General features: G+C 38.4%; 1 protein-coding gene and 1 non-coding gene across 2 annotated transcripts; one reads left to right on the forward strand and one right to left on the reverse strand.

Moving 5' to 3' along the window:
- Positions 1-841: 841 nt before the first annotated feature.
- LOC133833479 (small nucleolar RNA R71) lies at positions 842-948 on the reverse strand. The gene has a single exon (XR_009892856.1). It is a non-coding gene; the product is annotated as a small nucleolar RNA R71 (small nucleolar RNA).
- A 15316-nt stretch (positions 949-16264) lies between these two features.
- On the forward strand, positions 16265-18040 carry LOC133830427 (suppressor protein SRP40). Its single transcript, XM_062260405.1, has 3 exons — positions 16265-16504; positions 16651-16714; positions 16878-18040. Exons 1-3 carry the CDS (start codon positions 16427-16429, stop codon positions 17753-17755), a joined length of 1020 nt encoding a protein of 339 aa, XP_062116389.1. The 5' UTR covers positions 16265-16426; the 3' UTR covers positions 17756-18040.
- The last annotated feature ends 1156 nt before the right edge of the window (positions 18041-19196 follow it).

Raw genomic sequence — 19196 nt, forward strand, 5'->3', positions numbered from 1 at the left:
CGAAAAAAGCATAAAATTTTAAATCATAAAAAAAAAAAAATAAATAAATAAAGCAAACAAAGTATTGAGAACATTTGTGTAATCGTGGAAATTAGTAAAAACCAAACTTGTTCTGTCTTAGAAAAATTGGTTCTTAAATAAGGCCTGTGTTAGCATTACCCTCCAATCTTTTCTAAGAACCTCGGGGAGTTCTAGAAAAGCTCTTGGACCTAAAGTGGTACCTTGGCAGCCTTTCCAATTGGCCTGGGAACATTTTGGTGTATACTTATTACATTATTACACATTTGCGCTTATAATACTTACAAAATAAAAAATAAAAAAATAAAAAAAATATTTATGCCACGAAACAGAGACGCACAAGGGAGATTTGTGAGACAACAAGTAGAAACTTTAGAAAACTCTCCTAGTTCGTCGTTTTCTTCCATTCGTTCAAACACTCCTGATTCACCGAGACTTCCTGAACCACCCACGATGGCTCATCAAGATGAAGTCCAACCAAGAACGCTACAGGAATATTTACATCCTACGCGTACAGCCACACCTTCGTGCATAATGTATCCCAACAATATGCCAAATTTCGATTTCAAACCCGGCATGATTAACCTCTTACCAACCTTCCATGGGTTGGAAAATGAGAGTCCGTACGTGCATATTCGGGAATTCGAAGAGGTGGTGGCTACATTCAACAACCGTGCTGATGTCACCAACATTGTGAGATTGAAATTCTTTCCTTTCTCACTCAAAGACAAAGCAAAAAGTTGGTAGGCCTAGATCTATCGGAACATGGGACGAAATGACAAAAGCATTCGTTGCCAAATATTTCCCGCCCCATAAGACTAGCGGCCTTAAGAGGCAAATCTCTACCTTCATCCAGAAAGACCATGAAACTTTCCATCAGGTCTGGGAGAGGTTTAGAGACTTGATAAATCAATGCCCACATCATGGATACGAAAGCTGGCGTCTTATCAGCTATTTCTATGACGGTCTCACAATCGGACAAAGACAATTCGTACAAATGATGTGCAATGGCGAATTCCTTCAAAAAGATCCTGATGAAGCTTTCGAGTACCTCGACGTTCTTGCTGAAAAGTCCTACACATGGAATGGACCGAGTCCTATGGACAAGCCACGATCAACTGGAATCTACCAATTAAGGGAAGATGACAACGTCAAAAGCCAAATTGAATCATTGAGACAACAATTCGAGGCTTTCAAATCTCAAGAAGGTAGAGGAATCCACCTGGCTGCAAAGGTAGAGACACGAGATCCATGCTTCATCTGTGGAGGAACGGAACATCAACCGCAAGAGTGCCCAACTCTTAGTGAGTTAAGAGGAGGAAAAGAGGAACAATGTAATGCTTTAGGGGATTACAAGAAACCTTATAACCCTTTCTCAAACACTTACAATCCCGGTTGGCGCAACCATCCAAATTTCAGCTAGAAGGATTCAAACCAAGCATTTGGGAGCCAATGGAGGCCTGAGCAGCAACAACCACCAAAATCATACAACGCTCCTCAAAATATCATGCAGTCAAGTAATTCTCTTGAGAGTACTTTGCAAATGCTTGCACAAACTCAAATAGCCTCAACTCAAGAGCTCAAAGCTTGTTTCACACAAATGGTAGAGGAAATGAAAGACATGAAAGTCCAAATGACAAAGCTAAACACTACTTTGGCTATTCAAGAGCATGGGAAACTTCCCGCTCAACCTCTAATCCATCAAAAAGGGCAACACATGGCACAAACCTCCTCCTCTGCAGATACAAATTTCAAAGAGGTTAATGCCATCACTACTCGAAGTGGTCAAAGTACGGTTTCACCGTTAACAAAGACAACGAGTACGTCAATGCCCGCTCCAGATGATGATGTGCCAATAAACATTCCAGTAAAGGCACCCTTTCCTCAAGCTTTGAAATCCACTGGAAAGGTACTGGAAAATCATGGTGAAATCCTAGACCTTTTAACACAAGTGAAGATCAACTTGCCATTGTTGCATGTGATCAAACAAGTGCCGGCTTATGCTAAGGTTATCAAGGATTTATGCACCGTTAAAAGAAAGCATCATGTCAAGAAAACTGAATTCTTGGCAGAACAAGCTAGCGCGGTAATTGACTGCAAAACACCGCCGAAGTACAAAGATCCTGGTTGTCCCACCATCTCATGCCATATAGGGGAACAAGAATTTGGTCAAGCCCTTCTAGACTTAGGAGCAAGTGTAAATCTTATGCCATATTCAATATACTTGCAAGTAGGTCTAGGAGAACTCAAGCCCACATCTGTGGTGCTACAACTAGCTGATCGATCAGTTAAGAAACCTCGGGGAATAGTAGAAGACGTTCTGATTCAAATTGAAAAATTCTATTACCCTGTTGACTTTCTCATCTTGGACACTCAATCTGAAGTAAGTATAGAGTCCAAAATTCCCATCATTCTCGGTAGACCTTTCCTCGCAACAGCAAATGCACTCATTAACTGTAGGAATGGTCTCATGAAAATCTCTTTCGGGAACATGACTCTAGAAGTGAATGTTTTCCACATCGGCAAACAACCACCTGACAACGATGAGTGTTTCCAATCCTATCTGATCGATACACTTATTTCGGAAGAGGTCGAATCAAAATACACTTCTAGTCATTTTAATCACCTCTTCCAAATTTCAGAAAGTTCTGGGCCTGATGAGTCTGCAATCAACCCTGAAATCGTCAAACACTCACAGGCTAAAAGAACCATGTTTTGGAATCCAATCTTTGAGGAACTCCCTCAAGATCGAGAAACACCAAAACCATCTATTGAACAAGCTCCTTAACCAAAGTTGGCCCAACTTCCTGACGGTCTTAAGCATGTTTTCCTGGGAGCTGACAACACTTTTCCTGTCATAACATCCTCCAAGATCACTGCCACACAAGAGTGCCAACTCATCAATGTGTTGCAAGAACAAAGAGATGCATTAGGATGGACGATAGCTGACATCAAAGGTATTAGTCCATTAATTTGCTCCCATCACATTCAATTGGAAGATGGGGCTATACCACGTCGTGACCCTCAAAGAAGATTGAACCCAACGATGAAGGAAGTAGTAAAGACTGAAGTCTTGAAACTTCTTGATTCTGGCATAATCTATCCTGTTGCTGATAGTAAATGGGTCAGCCCAACTCAGGTTGTTCCCAAGAAATCTGGGGTAACAGTGGTACCAAATGAAAAAGGGGAACTTGTTCCTACCAAGGTCACAACTGGGTGGCGCATGTGCATTGATTATAGAAAATTAAATGCAGCCACCCGCAAAGACCATTTTCCACTTCCATTCATCGATCAAATATTGGAACGTGTGGCAGGTCATCCTTTCTATAGCTTTCTCGATGGTTATTCAGGGTATTACCAAATCGAGATTGCCTTAGAAGATCAGGATAAGACCACATTCACTTGTCCTTTTGGTACTTTTGCCTTCCGGCGTATGCCATTTGGCCTGTGCAATGCTCCAGCCACTTTCCAGCGATGCATGATGAGCATATTTAGTGATATGATCGAGAAATGTATGGAAGTATTCATGGATGATTTGACAGTATTTGGAGATTCCTTTGAATCAAGCCTTCTCAATTTGGAGTCTGTGCTTAAACGTTGCAAAGAGAAAGGCTTAGTACTCAACTGGGAAAAGTGTCATTTCATGGTGCCATCAGGCATAGTCTTGGGGCATGTCGTGTCGGAACGAGGAATTGAGGTTGATCAATCAAAGATTGAACTCATATCAAAGCTGCCCACCCCCAAGACTGTTAAAGACATTCGGTCTTTTCTTGGGCATGCAGGATTCTATAGGAGGTTCATACAAAACTTTTCAACAATTGCTCGCCCTTTGTCAAACCTCCTAGCAAAAGATGTTGTGTTCAGTTGGACACTTGAGTGTGAGGAATCTTTCCGAACGCTCGTTACAAAACTCACTTCCGCCCCTATCATTCAGCCACCAGATTGGAACTTACCGTTCGAAATCATGCGTGATGCTAGCAATTATGCTATAGGGGCAGTCTTAGGTCAAAGAAGGGAAGGGAAGCCCTTCGTTGTCTACTACGCAAGTAGAACTCTTAACAGTGCTCAAATGAACTATTCTACCACTGAAAAAGAGTTACTTGCTGTAGTATTCGCACTTGACAAGTTTCGTTCCTACCTGATTGGTTCACCTATCACAGTCTTCACGGACCATTCCGCCTTAAAATACCTCCTTTCCAAAAAGGATGCTAAGGCGCGTTTAATTAGGTGGATCCTTCTGTTACAGGAATTTGATCTGACCATTAAAGACAAGAAAGGAGTTGAAAACGTGGTAGCGGACCACTTATCTCGTCTTGAATTTTCTGATTCTGCTGATGGCCCAGCCATTCGAGATGACTTCCCTGATGAACATCTCTTCGCAGTCACTAAGTTGCCATGGTACACTCATACTGTCAATTACTTAGTGACTGGCAAACTTCCAACTGCATGGAGTGCACAAGATAGACGTAAATTTTTGGTCGAGGTTCGTAACTTCTATTAGGACGACCCATATCTTTTCAAGTATTGCCCCGACCAAATTATGCGACGTTGCATTCCAGATGATGAAATTTTTAGTGTTCTGAACTTTTGTCATAATGAAGCTTGTGGTGGTCATTTTTCTATGAAAAAGACTGCCGCAAAAATCTTACAGTGTGGTCTTTATTGGCCCACTTTGTTCAAAGACACTAACAATTTCTGTCGGTCATGTGAAAGGTGTCAGAAATTAGGTGCCCTGTCCCGACGACATATGATGCCATTGAACCCAATTCTTGTAATAGAAATATTCGATTGTTGGGGGATAGACTTTATGGGACCATTTCCACCTTCTTCTGGCTACCTTTACATTCTCCTCGCCATAGACTATGTCTCAAAATGGGTGGAAGCTGTGCCTTGTCGAAATAATGATAACACAACTGTTGTGAAATTCTTAAAAGAAAATGTGTTATCTAGGTTTGGCACACCACGCGCTATCATAAGTGATCAAGGCACCCATTTTTGCAACTATTCTTTCGAGACCTTAATGCAAAAATATGGTGTAATTCACAAGGTTGCATTGCCTTATCACCCACAGACAAATGGCCAAGCTGAGTTAGCCAACCGAGAAATTAAGCAAATTTTAGAAAAGACGGTTAATCCTGACCGCAAAGATTGGTCCTCAAGACTTCTCGATGCTCTCTGGGCGTACCGCACTGCTTACAAAACTCAGCTTGGTATGTCTCCTTATAGGCTAATCTATGGTAAAGCCTGCCACCTTCCTGTTGAGCTAGAACACAAAGCTTATTGGGCAGTTAAAAGCCTAAATTTTGATCTCAAGGCGGCAGGACTCAATCGTAAGCTTCAGTTGTCAGAAATTGAAGAATTAAGAAATGATGCTTACGACAACTCTAGGATCTACAAGGCTAAAATGAAAGCGACCCATGACAAGCAGATCCTAAGAAAAGAATTTGAGCCAAACCAACGAGTGCATCTTTATGACTCTCGTCTGCATATCCACCCTGGCAAGCTGAGATCAAGGTGGACTGGCCCATATGTTGTGAAAACCGTCTTTCCCAACGGTGCTGTTGAGGTCATAGACCCAACTGATGGGAGAGAATTCAAAGTAAATGGCCAGCGACTAAAACACTACATAGAGAGGGTGACCCAGCCTGAAGAAGTCACTCTCGTGGAACCGGTTTACCAAGTCTGAGTAGTGTTCCAAATTGTTTATACATAGGTTTGTTTTCTGTTTATTTCCCTTTTGTCATTTTATTTTATTTATTATCATTTTGTGTTTTGAGTTTTTCATGTTTTAGAGAATCAATATTCGCTCTATCACTCGACGCTCGCTATCCAGGTGTTCTCTTTCCCTGCTCTTTTACATTTATTATCTTTTGAGACATTGAGGACACTGTCAGATTTTAGTTGGGGGTGGTGAGCATATTCATGCACGTTCATGTTGATTTTTGTCATATTAATATTTTCACGGTCAAATTTTTAAAACAAATTACTTATTTATTTTTGCAAAATGTTACTTTTGAGTCAATTTTTGTTATCTATATTACTAAGAGTTTCTCTAGAGTTACCTAATGCACATGCCAATTGTTGTGGTAAGATGGTTGTTAGCACATATTTGCTTAGAAATTTGCCATGTTTAAGTAATTCATTCTTTTGTGTGAGAAGTGAGACTTGAGAAAACAATTTTTAAATTTTTATTGATTCTTAGAGATGGTTATAATTATTTGGACAAGGTATTGTGGTATGAATGGGTGATGTTTTAGGGATAATATTTTCTATAGACAAATCTTATTAGAGAGCCTTTTATTATGTTGTTCATGAAGAAGAAAAAGAAAAAAAATATATATATGAAGAAGAAGAAGAAAAAATATATATATATATATATAAAAAAAGAAAGAGAAAGACACAAGAGCAATATTTCTATCATTTTCAATTATGTTGTCTCTTGTGTCCAAAAAAAAAAAGTGTGTTTATTAATTTCATGTTTTATTTTATGGCTCTTAGAATAAATGTAAAGATTGTCTATTCAACTTAAAATCCCGAAAAACTGGTTTTGTGGTACTCTTTATGGTGGTTGTCCAAATAGTTTTTATCCTATCTTCGTTTCAATAATTATTTATGAGTTTGTCCTAAATATATACCAATTTGATGAGTGCTTACTTCTTTTCCAACTCCATGAGTGAAACCCTTGAACTTTAAATATTTTCAATTACATGAGAGGTTAATGGAGTTGAGACTTTTACTTGGCATAATTTCAAAGGCTTTATGTGCTATGGTTTGCGGTAAGAAGGTTCAAGTTTGGTGCACACACTCACAACTCTAGATTTATTCGAAGTAATTTTGATAACTCTTGTTGACTTGTTACTAACATTTTGTGTTAATACTTAAGTTCTTTTATCATTTTTTGACCTAAAATATATCATGTTGACATTTATCATTTCGCTTGAATTGCTAGAGACTAGCAATAAGCTGGTTGGGGGTTGTGATTAGTGTTCAAAAGTATCATTTTATTAATCTTTAAGTGTAAAATTAATTAAGTTTTAAATAACATTTTCATGGATTTATTGTCATATATTTCATATTTGAAAATATTAATTATTGATTAATTTGTGTTTAATTTTCAGGAAATAAAATGTACTTTTGACACAAACAAAAAGAAAGAAGAAAGAAATAAATATAATCGAAAGAAAGTGATGATAAAGTGGTATTTTTGAAGGTGACTAGGCCCAAAAACGGAGCCCAGCCCAAGCTTTCAGCAGCTGCCACGTGGCAGCAGGCCATTAGCCCAGCCGCCTGACGTGAGCCGTCAGCACTCCATCCGAGCCGAGCCGCGCCGAAGTCAAGCCGCGCCGAAGCCAGCCGCTGGCACACCTGACGCCTGCCACGGTCCCACACCGCCTGACGCGCCAGCCTGCGGAACCAGTCAGAAGTCGCCACCTGTCCTTGCACGGACTGACACGACCTGATGCGCGCGCCTGACGCGCCTCTCATGTTTCCCCACGGGCCGACCACGACTGACGCCTTCAGCCCAGCAGCGAACCACAGCCTGCTACGCATCCCCTGCGTCAGTCCGTGTCTCCACTTTACCAGCAGCCACTTCCCATTTTCATCAGCTTTTTGAGCCACTTTCCCACTATTTTATACACGGTTTTGCACGTTTTTGGGTCCTATTTACACTATAAATAGAGTACCAAATGGGTTAAAATTATATCAGATTGTGTAAGGAGAGTGTAGAGAGTATTGGAGAGAAAAACACTTACTTTTCCTATTTTTCTTTTACATTTTCTTGAGTGAAAACAATGCCTATTTTAGGCTAAATTTTCTTGTGGAAAGGCTAGAGTGGAGTTCATGTGTTATATTATATTTTTAATATATTGATTCTTTATTTTGTTCTTCATTTCTATATATTTGTTACAATTAAATTTATTTTCTTCTAATTTTTGTTCTAAATTTATTATTATATTTTACATAAGTCTAGTCATGCTCTTCTTATGTAATTTAGGTTTTTAATTTAATTTAGAATATTTGTTATATTATATGCTTTTTACTGCATTCTGCCATTGGTATTTTGTCACTCTAAAGTATATAATATGATAGGTTTTAAAATTAGAAGTTAGTATAATTTAATTAAAGAACATATTTTAAGGTGAGCTTTAATATATATATTTTCCAACTATAATTAATGGTGTAGAATTATAGTTGAGTATTATGAATCAATTTTTAAAATATATATATGTTTGCATGAATGAAACTTATGCCTTCCATACTTTCTTTCTGATTCTAATTCCTCGATTTTATTCATTTAATGTTTATATTCTTTTTCAAATTCACATTTTTCCAAAGTTTATGATTTTTAATTTACTAATCTTTCCTTTAATTTTGTATTTTACCTCTCTGTGGATACGACATAGCCCGATTACTACTGCGACCGCTTAGGAGTTTATTGGGCGATATCAGTGACGTAGCTCTCATTCCTTTGCGAGGCCCCCTCGGAAGGCTTATTGATGGTGCGACTCTCTTGGCTGTTCACGGGGCCAAATGTGTTGCGAATGTGACTCCCATGAGGCTATGTGCGAGGCCGCCACCATGGGGCCTATCTGGCGAGGCCACTCCATGGGCATGGGCGAGGCCACTTTGAGCCTAAGTGGCGAGGCCACCTTGGGGGCCATGGGCGAGGCCACTTTGAGCCTAAGTGGCGAGGCCACCTTGGGGCCATGGGCGAGGCCACCTTGGGCCTAAGTGGCGAGGCCACCTTGGGGCCATGGGCGAGGCCACCTTGGGGCCATGGGCGAGGCCACGTTGGGCCTAAGTGGCGAGGCCACCTTGGGGCCATGGGCGAGGCCATGTTGGGCATAAGTGGCGAGGCCACCTTGGGGCCATGGAGGGCCTCGCTGGTGGCGCGTGCCTGATGGCCTCGCTTGGAGGTGCATCCCTGATGGCCCGAGGACCTAATGAGAGTGTAGGCGTATGGGGGTCTAAGTGCGTTCTTTGGGTCTTTTATAAGCATGGAACATTGAGCATCCATGGGTTTATGTTCCAGGCGTCTTTGGCAGCGTTTACGCGTATGAGTGCATCTTGACCTGTGAGCATGTCAGCCTTGCGCGGGCACGTCGGACCTCACTATGTGAGGGCCTTGTGCACCTATCCTCTTGCAGTATTCAATGTGGCCCCTTAGCTTAGCAGGGCCAAACCTTGTGGCTCATAATGTGTTGTTTCTCAGGAGATGATCTCTTGTATTCAACAAGGCCTACAGGCTCGGGCCCAATAGCATGAATAAGTGACCTTTGTCCCTATGTTCCAACTTGGGACTAAAGAGTTTTTATTTGGTGGATTTTTGGCATCCACACGTAGTAATTTTATTTTTTTATATAAATGCTCAACACAAATATTTATATTTGTATTAATGTGATATTCAATTATAATATATAGTTGTTCTTAAATAAATACAACTATCGATGCACGTGTGTATAGTTCACACGTTTCATACACCTGTAACATACATTTGTTTCTAGCCAAGCTACACAGACTTCTGACCAGAAAAAGAATATGGTGTTCTGGTCCTGTTTATCATTACCATTTTTATTTTATATATTAAAACTAGTTTAATCATAACCAATAAACTAACATAAATAATTATTTTATTATATATGGACAGTTAAGTAATATTTTCAAATTCTACCTTGTTTATCACTCTACACCAAATCACTTTGTGTAACAAGAAAACAAAATAAACAAAGTATAGCTCTCTAAATATTTATATATAATGGTAAACAAAAAGTGAAGTGATTATGCTAATAAATTTGACATCAATTTAAATCAAGGTTACACTTTTTTTCTTTCTAAAAATATATATATATATATATAACTTACCATTCTTAAAATTTGCTAAATGAAGTCCAATAAAAACATCTGTTGGAACTTTTTGATAAAAGTTAAAATGAATTGTTAAAAAAAATTGAAAAAGTATAATTGTGTGTGATATGTGAAAAGTCTCACATGGATTTGAAACACTCTTCTAAGAGTGTATATAAGATGCAAGTGTCATCCATTGGGGTGTGCCCTAAGGGGTACCCAGTTTTGTGCGAATGGATGAGGACTCACACACTTGACCACCACACGCGCGCCGCCGCCGACCGAGCTGAGCTGACGGATTATTTAATAATAAAATAAATATATTTATTTATTAATTAAATTTTAAAACGATTTTTTAAGAAGCAGTAAACGTGATCCGTTTAACTGTTATGACCACGATATTTTCTCCCACGTTTGAAAAACGTTTTATACAGATCGACTTCTTTACATAAGTCAGATCAGAAAAACGAGAAGATACATCTTTTTTCTAAGAAAAAATATTCTCTTATGAAATAATCGAATTTCTCTGAGCTTTTGAGGGTGTACAAAAGCGAAGCCTTTCGGTGCAGAGAGGTATCGCAGTGGCTGTTTTATCCTAGGGACAGCATGGTTGATAAACTATCATGCACACTTGGGGCAGAGCTGCGAAACGTCTTAAAGAGAGCAACATAGTTCGTGACTCAGCCAGAAAATCAATCGGTAATTCGTTCCAATTTTTATTTCAATTAGGAGTTATCAATTTTAAGACGTTTTGTTCTGCTATGGCTACTACCGATGATTTTTCTGGTTCTGCCTCTACTAATATTAACAAGCCATTTCGTTTTGAGGGTTTGCATTTTAAGCGTTGGAAACAAAAGATGCTATTTTATTTGACCATGAAGAAGGTTGCGTTTGTCGTCACTGCTCTGAAGTCGGTCGTCTCTGAACCTTCAACAGACAAGGACAAAGAGACTGAATGCGAGAAGCAACAGAAGGAATTGGACTCCTGGGTTGAAAACGATTTCCTCTGTAAGAATTTTATTCTTAATGGTTTACCTGATGGTCTTTATGACTATTATAATTCAGACAAGTCAGCAAAGAAATTTTGGGAGGTGCTGCAAAAGAAATATGATACAGAAGAGGCGGGGACTAAAAAATAAGTTGTCAGTCGCTACCTGAAGTATCAAATGGTGGACGATAAATTTGTGGAGGCCCAATCTCACGAAATTCAGAAAATCGCACATGAGATTATCTCAGAAGGTATGACCCTTGATGAACAGTTTCAAGTTGCTGTTTTAATTGACAAATTACCTCCTTCCTGGAAGGATTTTAAAAATGTTCTCAGGCATAAGACTAAGGAATTTTCCTTAGAGAGTTTGATCACCCGCCTTCGTATCGAGGAGGAAGCAAGGAAACAAGACCAGAAATAAGAGGTGCTTGTTGTCTCTAACAACAACCCCAAGAAGTCCACACCTGCGGTTATGAAGCCTAATGGCAAAAAATTTAAGAATCATAACCACAACTCGAATTCAAATTCCAACCGCAACAACCAGAATACTCCTCGAAATAACAATCAAAGTCAGAACCATAACAAGAACCAACCTGGAAGGCAGCAACCTCCACCTAAACAGAATGACTCTGGACAATTCCTTTATTACAACTGTAACAAGCCAGGTCATATGGCACGCAAGTGTAGGAACAAGCCAAGCATTGCTCCGCAGGCTAACTTGACTGAAGAAGCTTTTATAGCTATGATGTCTGAGATCAACCTTATTGGTGGATTAGATGGGTGGTGGGTAGACACTGGTGCTTCACGTCATGTCTGTTATGATAGTGCTATGTTTAAAACATACACTGCTACTGATGATAAGAAAGTATTGTTGGGAGATTCCCACACCACTATTGTTGCTGGGATTAGGAATGTGGAGCTTAAGTTTACCTCAGGAAAGACTTTATTACTGAAAGATGTAATGCATACTCCTGAGATGAGAAAGAATCTGGTTTCTGATTTTTTGTTTAATAAGGCTGGGTTTACTCAAACTATTGGAGCTGATTTGCACACCATCACTAAGAATGGTATTTGTGTTGGGAAGGGTTATGCTACTGATGGCATGTTTAAGTTAAATGTTGAACTCAATAAAGTTTCTCCTTCTGCTTATATGTTGTGTGATTTTAATGTTTGGCATGCTAGACTTTGTCATGTTAATAAGCACATTATTAAGAACATGAGTAACATTGGTTTAATTCCTAAAGTGTCAGATAACGATTTTGAAAAATGTGATTTTTGTAGTCAAGCAAAAATAACTAAGACACCACATAAATCAGTTACTAGAGAATTTGAGCCTTTAGATTTAATTCATTCCGATATTTGTGAACTTGATGGAACGTTAACTAGGAATGGTAAATGTTATTTCATCACTTTTATTAATGATTGTTATGACTTTACTTATGTGTACTTAATGAAAATAAAAGTGATGCGCTTGACATGTTCAAATTATTTGTGACTGAAATTGAGAATAAATTCAATAAGAAAATTAAAAGGTTTTGTAGTGATAGAGAAACTGAATATGATTCAAGCATGTTTATTGAGTTTTATAATTCACATGGCATTGTACATGAAACCACTGCACCATATTCACCTTAAATGAACGGTAAAGTTGAAAGGAAGAATCGAACTTTTACTAAATCTGTTGTGGCTATTTTATTGAATTCTGGTGCTGCATCTCATTAGTGGGGAGAAATTCTTTTGACTGTTTGTTATGTGTTGAATAGAGTTCCTAAGTCTAAGAGCAAAGTTTCACCATATGAGATCTTGAAAAATAGGCAACCTAACCTGTCTTATTTTAGAACGTGGGGTTGTTTGGCTTATGTTCGTATTCCTGATCCTAAGAGAATTAAGCTAGCAAGTAGAGCCTATGAATGTGTATTTATCGGATATGCAATTAATAGTAAAGCATATAGGTTTTATGATGCTGATTTTTATGAAAATAGATTCCCTTTTAAATTGAGAAATAGTGGGGGCGCATCTACTAGCAACATTCCTAGGATTAGGAGTAATGAGCATATTGAGGATAGAGAATCAGAACCTGGGAGAAGTAAGAGAGCTAGAGTTGCTAAAGATTATGGTTCTGATTTCCATGTCTATACATTAGAGGAGGATCCTACTAACCTCCAATAAGATTTGTCTTCTTTAGATGCTGACCTCTGGTGAGAAGCCATAAATGATGAAATGGACTCTCTTGAGTCTAACAATACATGGAACTTAGTTGATTTACCTCCTGGTTGTAAGCCTATAGGTTGTAAGTGGATTTTGAAAAAGAAATTGAAACCCGATGGTACTGTTGATAAGTACAAGGCTTGCTTGGTAGCCAAGGGTTTTAGGCAGAGAGAAAGTATAGATTTCTTTGACACTTTTTCACCTGTTACAAGAATAACATCCATTAGAGTTTTGATTTCCCTAGCTGCCATTCACAATCTAGTTGTTCACCAAATGGATGTTAAGACTGCTTTTTTGAATGGTGAATTAGAAGAGGAGATCTATATGGATCAACCTGAAGGGTTTGTGATCCATGGCCAGGAACATAAGGTTTGTAAACTGGATAAGTCTCTATATGGTCTTAAGCAGGCACATAAGCAATGGCATGAGAAATTTGACAATTTAGTTAGCTCACATGGGTTTAAAGTGAATGAAAGTGACAAATGCATTTATTATAAATCTGATAATGACATTTGCACTATTGTATGTCTATATGTGGATGACTTGCTCAGTTTTGGTTCGAATATCCATGCTGTGAATGCGGTGAAATCTTTGTTATGTGCTAACTTTGATATGAAAGACCTTGGAGAAGCGAATGTAATCCTTGGTATTAAGATTACCCGGTCTGAAAAAGGGAATTTCTTTGGATCAATTTCACTACATTGATAAGATTCTAAAGAAATACAATTACTTTGACTGTAAACATGCTTGCAGACCATATGATCCAAGTGTTAAGTTATTTAAGAACACTGGTGACGGTGTGAGACAATCTGACTATGCGAGCATCATTGGCAGTCTTCGATATGCCACTGATTGTACTAGACCCGACATAGCATATGTTATGGGATTACTGTGCATGTTTACTAGTAGACCTAGTATAGAGCATTGGCATACAATTGAAAGGGTCATGAGATACCTTAAGAGAACCATGAACCTTGGATTACATTATCAGAAGTTTCCAGCTGTTCTTGAAGGTTATAGTGACGCAGACTGGAACACTTTATCTGATGACTCCAAAGCAACAAGTGGCTATATCTTTAGTATAGTTGGTGGAGCTGTTTCTTGGAAATCTAAGAAACAGACTATTTTGGCACAATCCACCATGGAGTCTGAAATGATAGCACTAGCTACAGGTAGTGAAGAAGCAGGTTGGCTGAGAAGCCTGCTAGCTGAGATCCCTTTATGGGAAAAACCGATACCAGCTGTGTTGATCCACTGCGATAGTACCGCAGCTATTGCAAAAATTCAGAATTGTTATTACAACGGTAAGAGACGACAAATACTTCGTAAGCATAGTATTGTTAGAGAGTTTCTCTCAACAGGAGCTATTAGAGTGGACCATGTACGCACTGATGATAACTTAGCAGATCCTTTGACGAAAGGATTAGCTAGAGGGAAAGTCCATAAAACATCAAAAGGAATGGGACTATTGCCCTTAGAATGATGAATCACTCATGATGGTAACCCAACCTAAAGTCTGGAGATCCCAAGAACTAGGTTCAATGGGTAATAACAAGTTGTGAAGTGATATGAGTTGGATCATGCTATTTCCATTAAGGCATATAGAAGCATGAATTCCTGAAGCGATGAGAGGATGAGTTAATAGAAACTCTTAATGAGATCTATACTCTATGTGGAGTGGAGTACCGAGCTACAGGAGTACTCTTGATAGACTCACCTATGTGAATGTGGATGTGGGGCCGCTTCCTATGGAATTTTGGGCAAAATTTCTAGAGCATTCACTATATTGGGATAGACGTGCATGGCCATTAACACACGGGCTTTTTGATTACACCCTTGAAAGGTTGGTGCGTGGTACGATGTTAGAAATAGAGTTCAAGACTACGTGTCACTTTAGTATAATCTAAATCGTATTCACTATGCAAATGTTCAAATCGAAAGATACATTTGTTTATGCACAATCTTATAGATTCTGATATTGCTCGAGAAAATATTTTTTTAAAATTCAAGTGGGGGATTGTTGGAACTTTTTGATAAAAGTTAAAATGAATTGTTAAAAAAAAATTGTATAAGTATAATTGTGTGTGATATGGGAAAAGTCCCACATGGATTTGAAACACTCTTCTAAGAGTGTATATAAGATGCAAGTGCCATCATTGGGGTGTGCCCCAAGGGGTACCCAGTTTTGTGCGAATGGGTGAGGACTCACACGCGCGCTACCGCCGTCCGTCCAAGCTGGCAGGCGGGTGGTGTATAAAATAAATATTTTTATTTATTAATTAAATTTTAAAACGATTTTTTAAGAAGCAGTAAACATGATCCGTTTTGATTGCTATGACCACGATATTTTCTCCCACGTTTGAAAAACGTTTTCTTAACGTTTTATACAGATCGACTTCTTTACACAAGTCAGATCAGAAAAACGAGAAGATACATCTTTTTTCTAAGAAAAAATATTCTCTTCTGAAATAATCGAATTTCTCTGAGCTTTTGAGGGTGTACAAGAGCGAAGCCTTTCGGTGCAGAGAAGTATCGCAGTGACTGTTTTATCCCGGGGACGTCGTGGTTGATAGATTGCCGTGCACACTTGGGGCAAAGCCGCGAAACGCCTTAAAGAGAGCGACATACTCTGCGACTTAGCCAGAAAATCAATCGATAATTCATTCCAATTTTTATTTCAATTCGGAATTATCAGCATCGGATGATAATTATAAGTCTATTAAATTAGGGTTTCTTAAGAAATTAATATAATGGATAAAGGGCTATACATATATATATATTATATTTTGAGAAGATTACACGTAAAAATATAAATCAAAGAAGAAATTGATTTAAAAATGATTTTTTTTGACAAAATTATTAATTTGATTAATTAGTACAAATTTGTGTAATTAATGACTCTGTCACGAAGTTAAACCCAAGATTAAATTTTATACATATTTTGGATAATTGATCAGACATAAAGTGTTAATGACGTGCCCTCACTTCCAACAACGTGGTTTATAAATCTTCGCCAATTATAAAACGACGCCGTATTTTTCATTCGTTACGACTTTACAAAGTTAGCCCTGGCTGTTCATATTTCTCCCCTTCATCTTATCCAAAATACCATAATATCTCGCTGGTTAGTTTCGGAAAATTAAGCCAAAATTAAGGGCATATTCGTAACTTGACGGCTTTATATATCTAGCACCCTCCCAAAGTTCATTCAGAGTTTGAAAAAAGAAAAGAAAATAATAATAAGGGCGAGCGGAGCAGAGGAGTTTCCGTTATCCATTCAATTTTCTCTCTCTTCAATATTTTTCTTTTGGGGTTTTTGGTTCTGGTTTTGGGGCAAATCTTTGAATCCAATTGTTGAGAGCAGCCATGGTTTCCGATTCGGTCGCTAACGCTTCAATTCCTTCGGTTCCACACAACTCTAAGGATTTGGGGAAGAAGAAGAGGGTAAGAGATTTCAATTCATCTTTTAAAGATTTGTTTTTTTTTCTTATTTGTTAGGTTTCTGAATTTTTTGTTGTTTACTATAATTTTTATGATATTTTTATTCAATTGTTCTGGTTGAATTTTTTATTTTTAAAATTTTTCTTTAGGCTAGGACGGCCAAATTGAAGCAGTGCAAGCTTGATGTTCGTCGTGAGCAATGGCTTTCGCAAGGTATGTTTATGATCTCTACGTTGTAATTTGTAAATGGGTTTGTATGGTTATATTTGTGTAGTTACATTTAGGCGTGGATATTTTGAGTCTGCATGATTATTTGTAGGATTGATAGGTTTTGGTTCTGTTATTTACTTGGTTTATTTGGATTTATTGGAATTAGTTGCTGTCAAGAACAAGTGTTGCAAGGAGGAAATGGATGGTGTTCAAACAGCCAAGGAGAGAAACCGTCCTTTAGGGAATTTAGAGACGTTACCGAGAGGGGGAGAAAACGACGGATCCATCCACCATAATGATAGCGATTCAGATTCCGCTTCGAACAGTCCTACTAGTTTGACTAGTAGTGTCTTGGGAAGCCACGGTTCGGGGACAAACTTTACTGGGTCAAGCAGTAGTAGTAGTTCCAGCAGCAGCAGCAGTGGTGGCTGTTGCTCAGGGAGTATTACCGAGGAGGAGGAAGATGATGGATGCTTGGATGACTGGGAGGCCATGGCTGATGCTTTGGCGGCCAATGACAAGTCAGAAAACCCGTGTACGGAATCTCCTCTGGACTGTGAAGCAGTTCCCCAATTGGTTTCTTCTTGTCAAGAAACTAATGGGTCAGGTTTAGATGTTGAAAACTCTAAATCTGAGTTGACATTGGCAGTCCCAAGAGGTTCAGGGAGTACCCGTGCATGGAGGCCGGATGATGCATTTCGTCCTCAGTGTTTGCCAAATTTGTCAAAGCAGCTTAGTCTGCCTAACACGAACAGGCAGCATTATGTCTTTGGAGGTGTCCCTTGGGCCTGCAACACCATTCCACCATCCCACTGTCCAATATGCTGTGAAGATTTGGATTTGACGGACACAAGTTTTTTGCCTTGTTTGTGTGGTTTTAGGCTCTGCCTCTTCTGTCATAATAAGATTCTTGAGGATGATAGGCGCTGTCCTGGATGCCGGAAGCCTTATGACTGTACTCCTGTGAAGGCGGAGGCCATTGTCCAAGGAGGTAGCCTTACCGTCCGCTTGGGTCGTTCTTGCAGCATGATTACAAGGTCTTAGGTCTCTGTTTTCACGAGTTATGTATGTTGGGATTTTGCTTTCTTTATTTTGTTCTGTTTTACTTGTGCCTCGTGTTGCATTGCAAGACTTTTGGTTTCGTTAGTTAGAAGTGGGCATAGAGTTTTGAGCAACCGAGAGTTGAACTGCTTCTCTTTTGATTATGGTTCTTATCTTTATGGTGCATGTGCTAATGTAGAGGACTAAATATTCGTATGTGAATAGATATGGTGGTATAGAAATTCAATACAATGAAATAAAAATAATAATACACTACGTTATGGCATACTTTAAGTTTTATAATATTTTATGTTAATGGAATTATTATGTATGACCTTGACAGTAAGAGGTGTTAATTTTGTGTAGAAATCCCTGGTTAGTAATTATGATTTATTTTGAATCGTTGAGTTGGCCACTTAATAATTAGTGAAGTGTTATGACTGCTATTTTCTTAACCATTGTATGCCATAAACCTGCATGCTTTCTAAGTTGTGGTCTTTAGGCGTTTTCAGAGCTTCAACTGGGAAGACTTAAGAGAAATATATCAGGTTTGGTGTTTTAGTTTCTAACACTTGCTTTTATAATAATGTCAGAGCGTCTTATCATGGTTTGTTAGTGTTATGGTATTTATAATTTTTATCAATATTGACTCATATATTGTGTGTTCAATGTCAGAAGAGGGTGAATGTCTGACAGATGAATGTAGAATGTTCAGTTTCTGTTATAGTTGGAATATGAGCTCTTTCGTAGAGTAAGCACTCAGGAGGTTATTTATTTATCATCTGAATACTGTAGGAGAACTTTCTTTGCTTGTTTTTATACGAATGAATTAACTCTAGGCTAGCAGTGTTGGTTGAGACAATATTTTTAGTTAGGTTTATGGTTTTAAAAAATGTTATTGGAATATATATTTTTTTAGTTAATTTTATGGTTCCAAAATATGTTATAGGAATTTATAGTTAGCCCTATCCTCATAATTGACATCAAAAGGACTATAGATAGATTATGAATGGAACAAGAGCAAGCAGTTATGGCAGGTTCGCCGTAGTTTAGGAAAGAGGGATATGTAGTCAATGGTTATTTATTTTGTACATAACTCGGAAGAAATTGTCTTTTAGTTGCTGTTCAGGCTTTGTAAATTGGAGGATCTTATCAAAATATGAAGAGCCTGTTAGTAGCTAGCAGTAGCATCGAAGCTTGTGTCTGGACAGTGTGTGTGTTTTATAATGTCTTGTTTTTACTAACCTTTTGACTGATTATATGTCTTTTCTTTAAAAGCAAAGGAACAGAACAAGCAAAAAAACCAATATTATGAGGAATTCAAGCATAATGGCCACTCTACATGATTAAATTTCTTAACTAGAGCGTTTTCTCATCCAGCTACAAAATGGAAGCCTGTTGCAATTAGAGCGTCACCCTGATTGTTATGGAACTACATTCAATT

The sequence above is a fragment of the Humulus lupulus genome, chromosome 4 (assembly GCF_963169125.1).
Source record: "Humulus lupulus chromosome 4, drHumLupu1.1, whole genome shotgun sequence".
NCBI classification, from domain to species: domain Eukaryota; kingdom Viridiplantae; phylum Streptophyta; class Magnoliopsida; order Rosales; family Cannabaceae; genus Humulus; species Humulus lupulus.

Coding starts and splice junctions, on each gene's coding strand:
- LOC133830427 (XM_062260405.1), top strand. CDS start 16,427: ATGGTTTCCGATTCGGTCGCTAACGCTTCAATTCCTTCGGTTCCACAC. Junction 16,505..16,650: donor ATTTGGGGAAGAAGAAGAGG/GTAAGAGATTTC, acceptor ATTTTTCTTTAG/GCTAGGACGGCCAAATTGAA. Junction 16,715..16,877: donor TGAGCAATGGCTTTCGCAAG/GTATGTTTATGA, acceptor TATTGGAATTAG/TTGCTGTCAAGAACAAGTGT.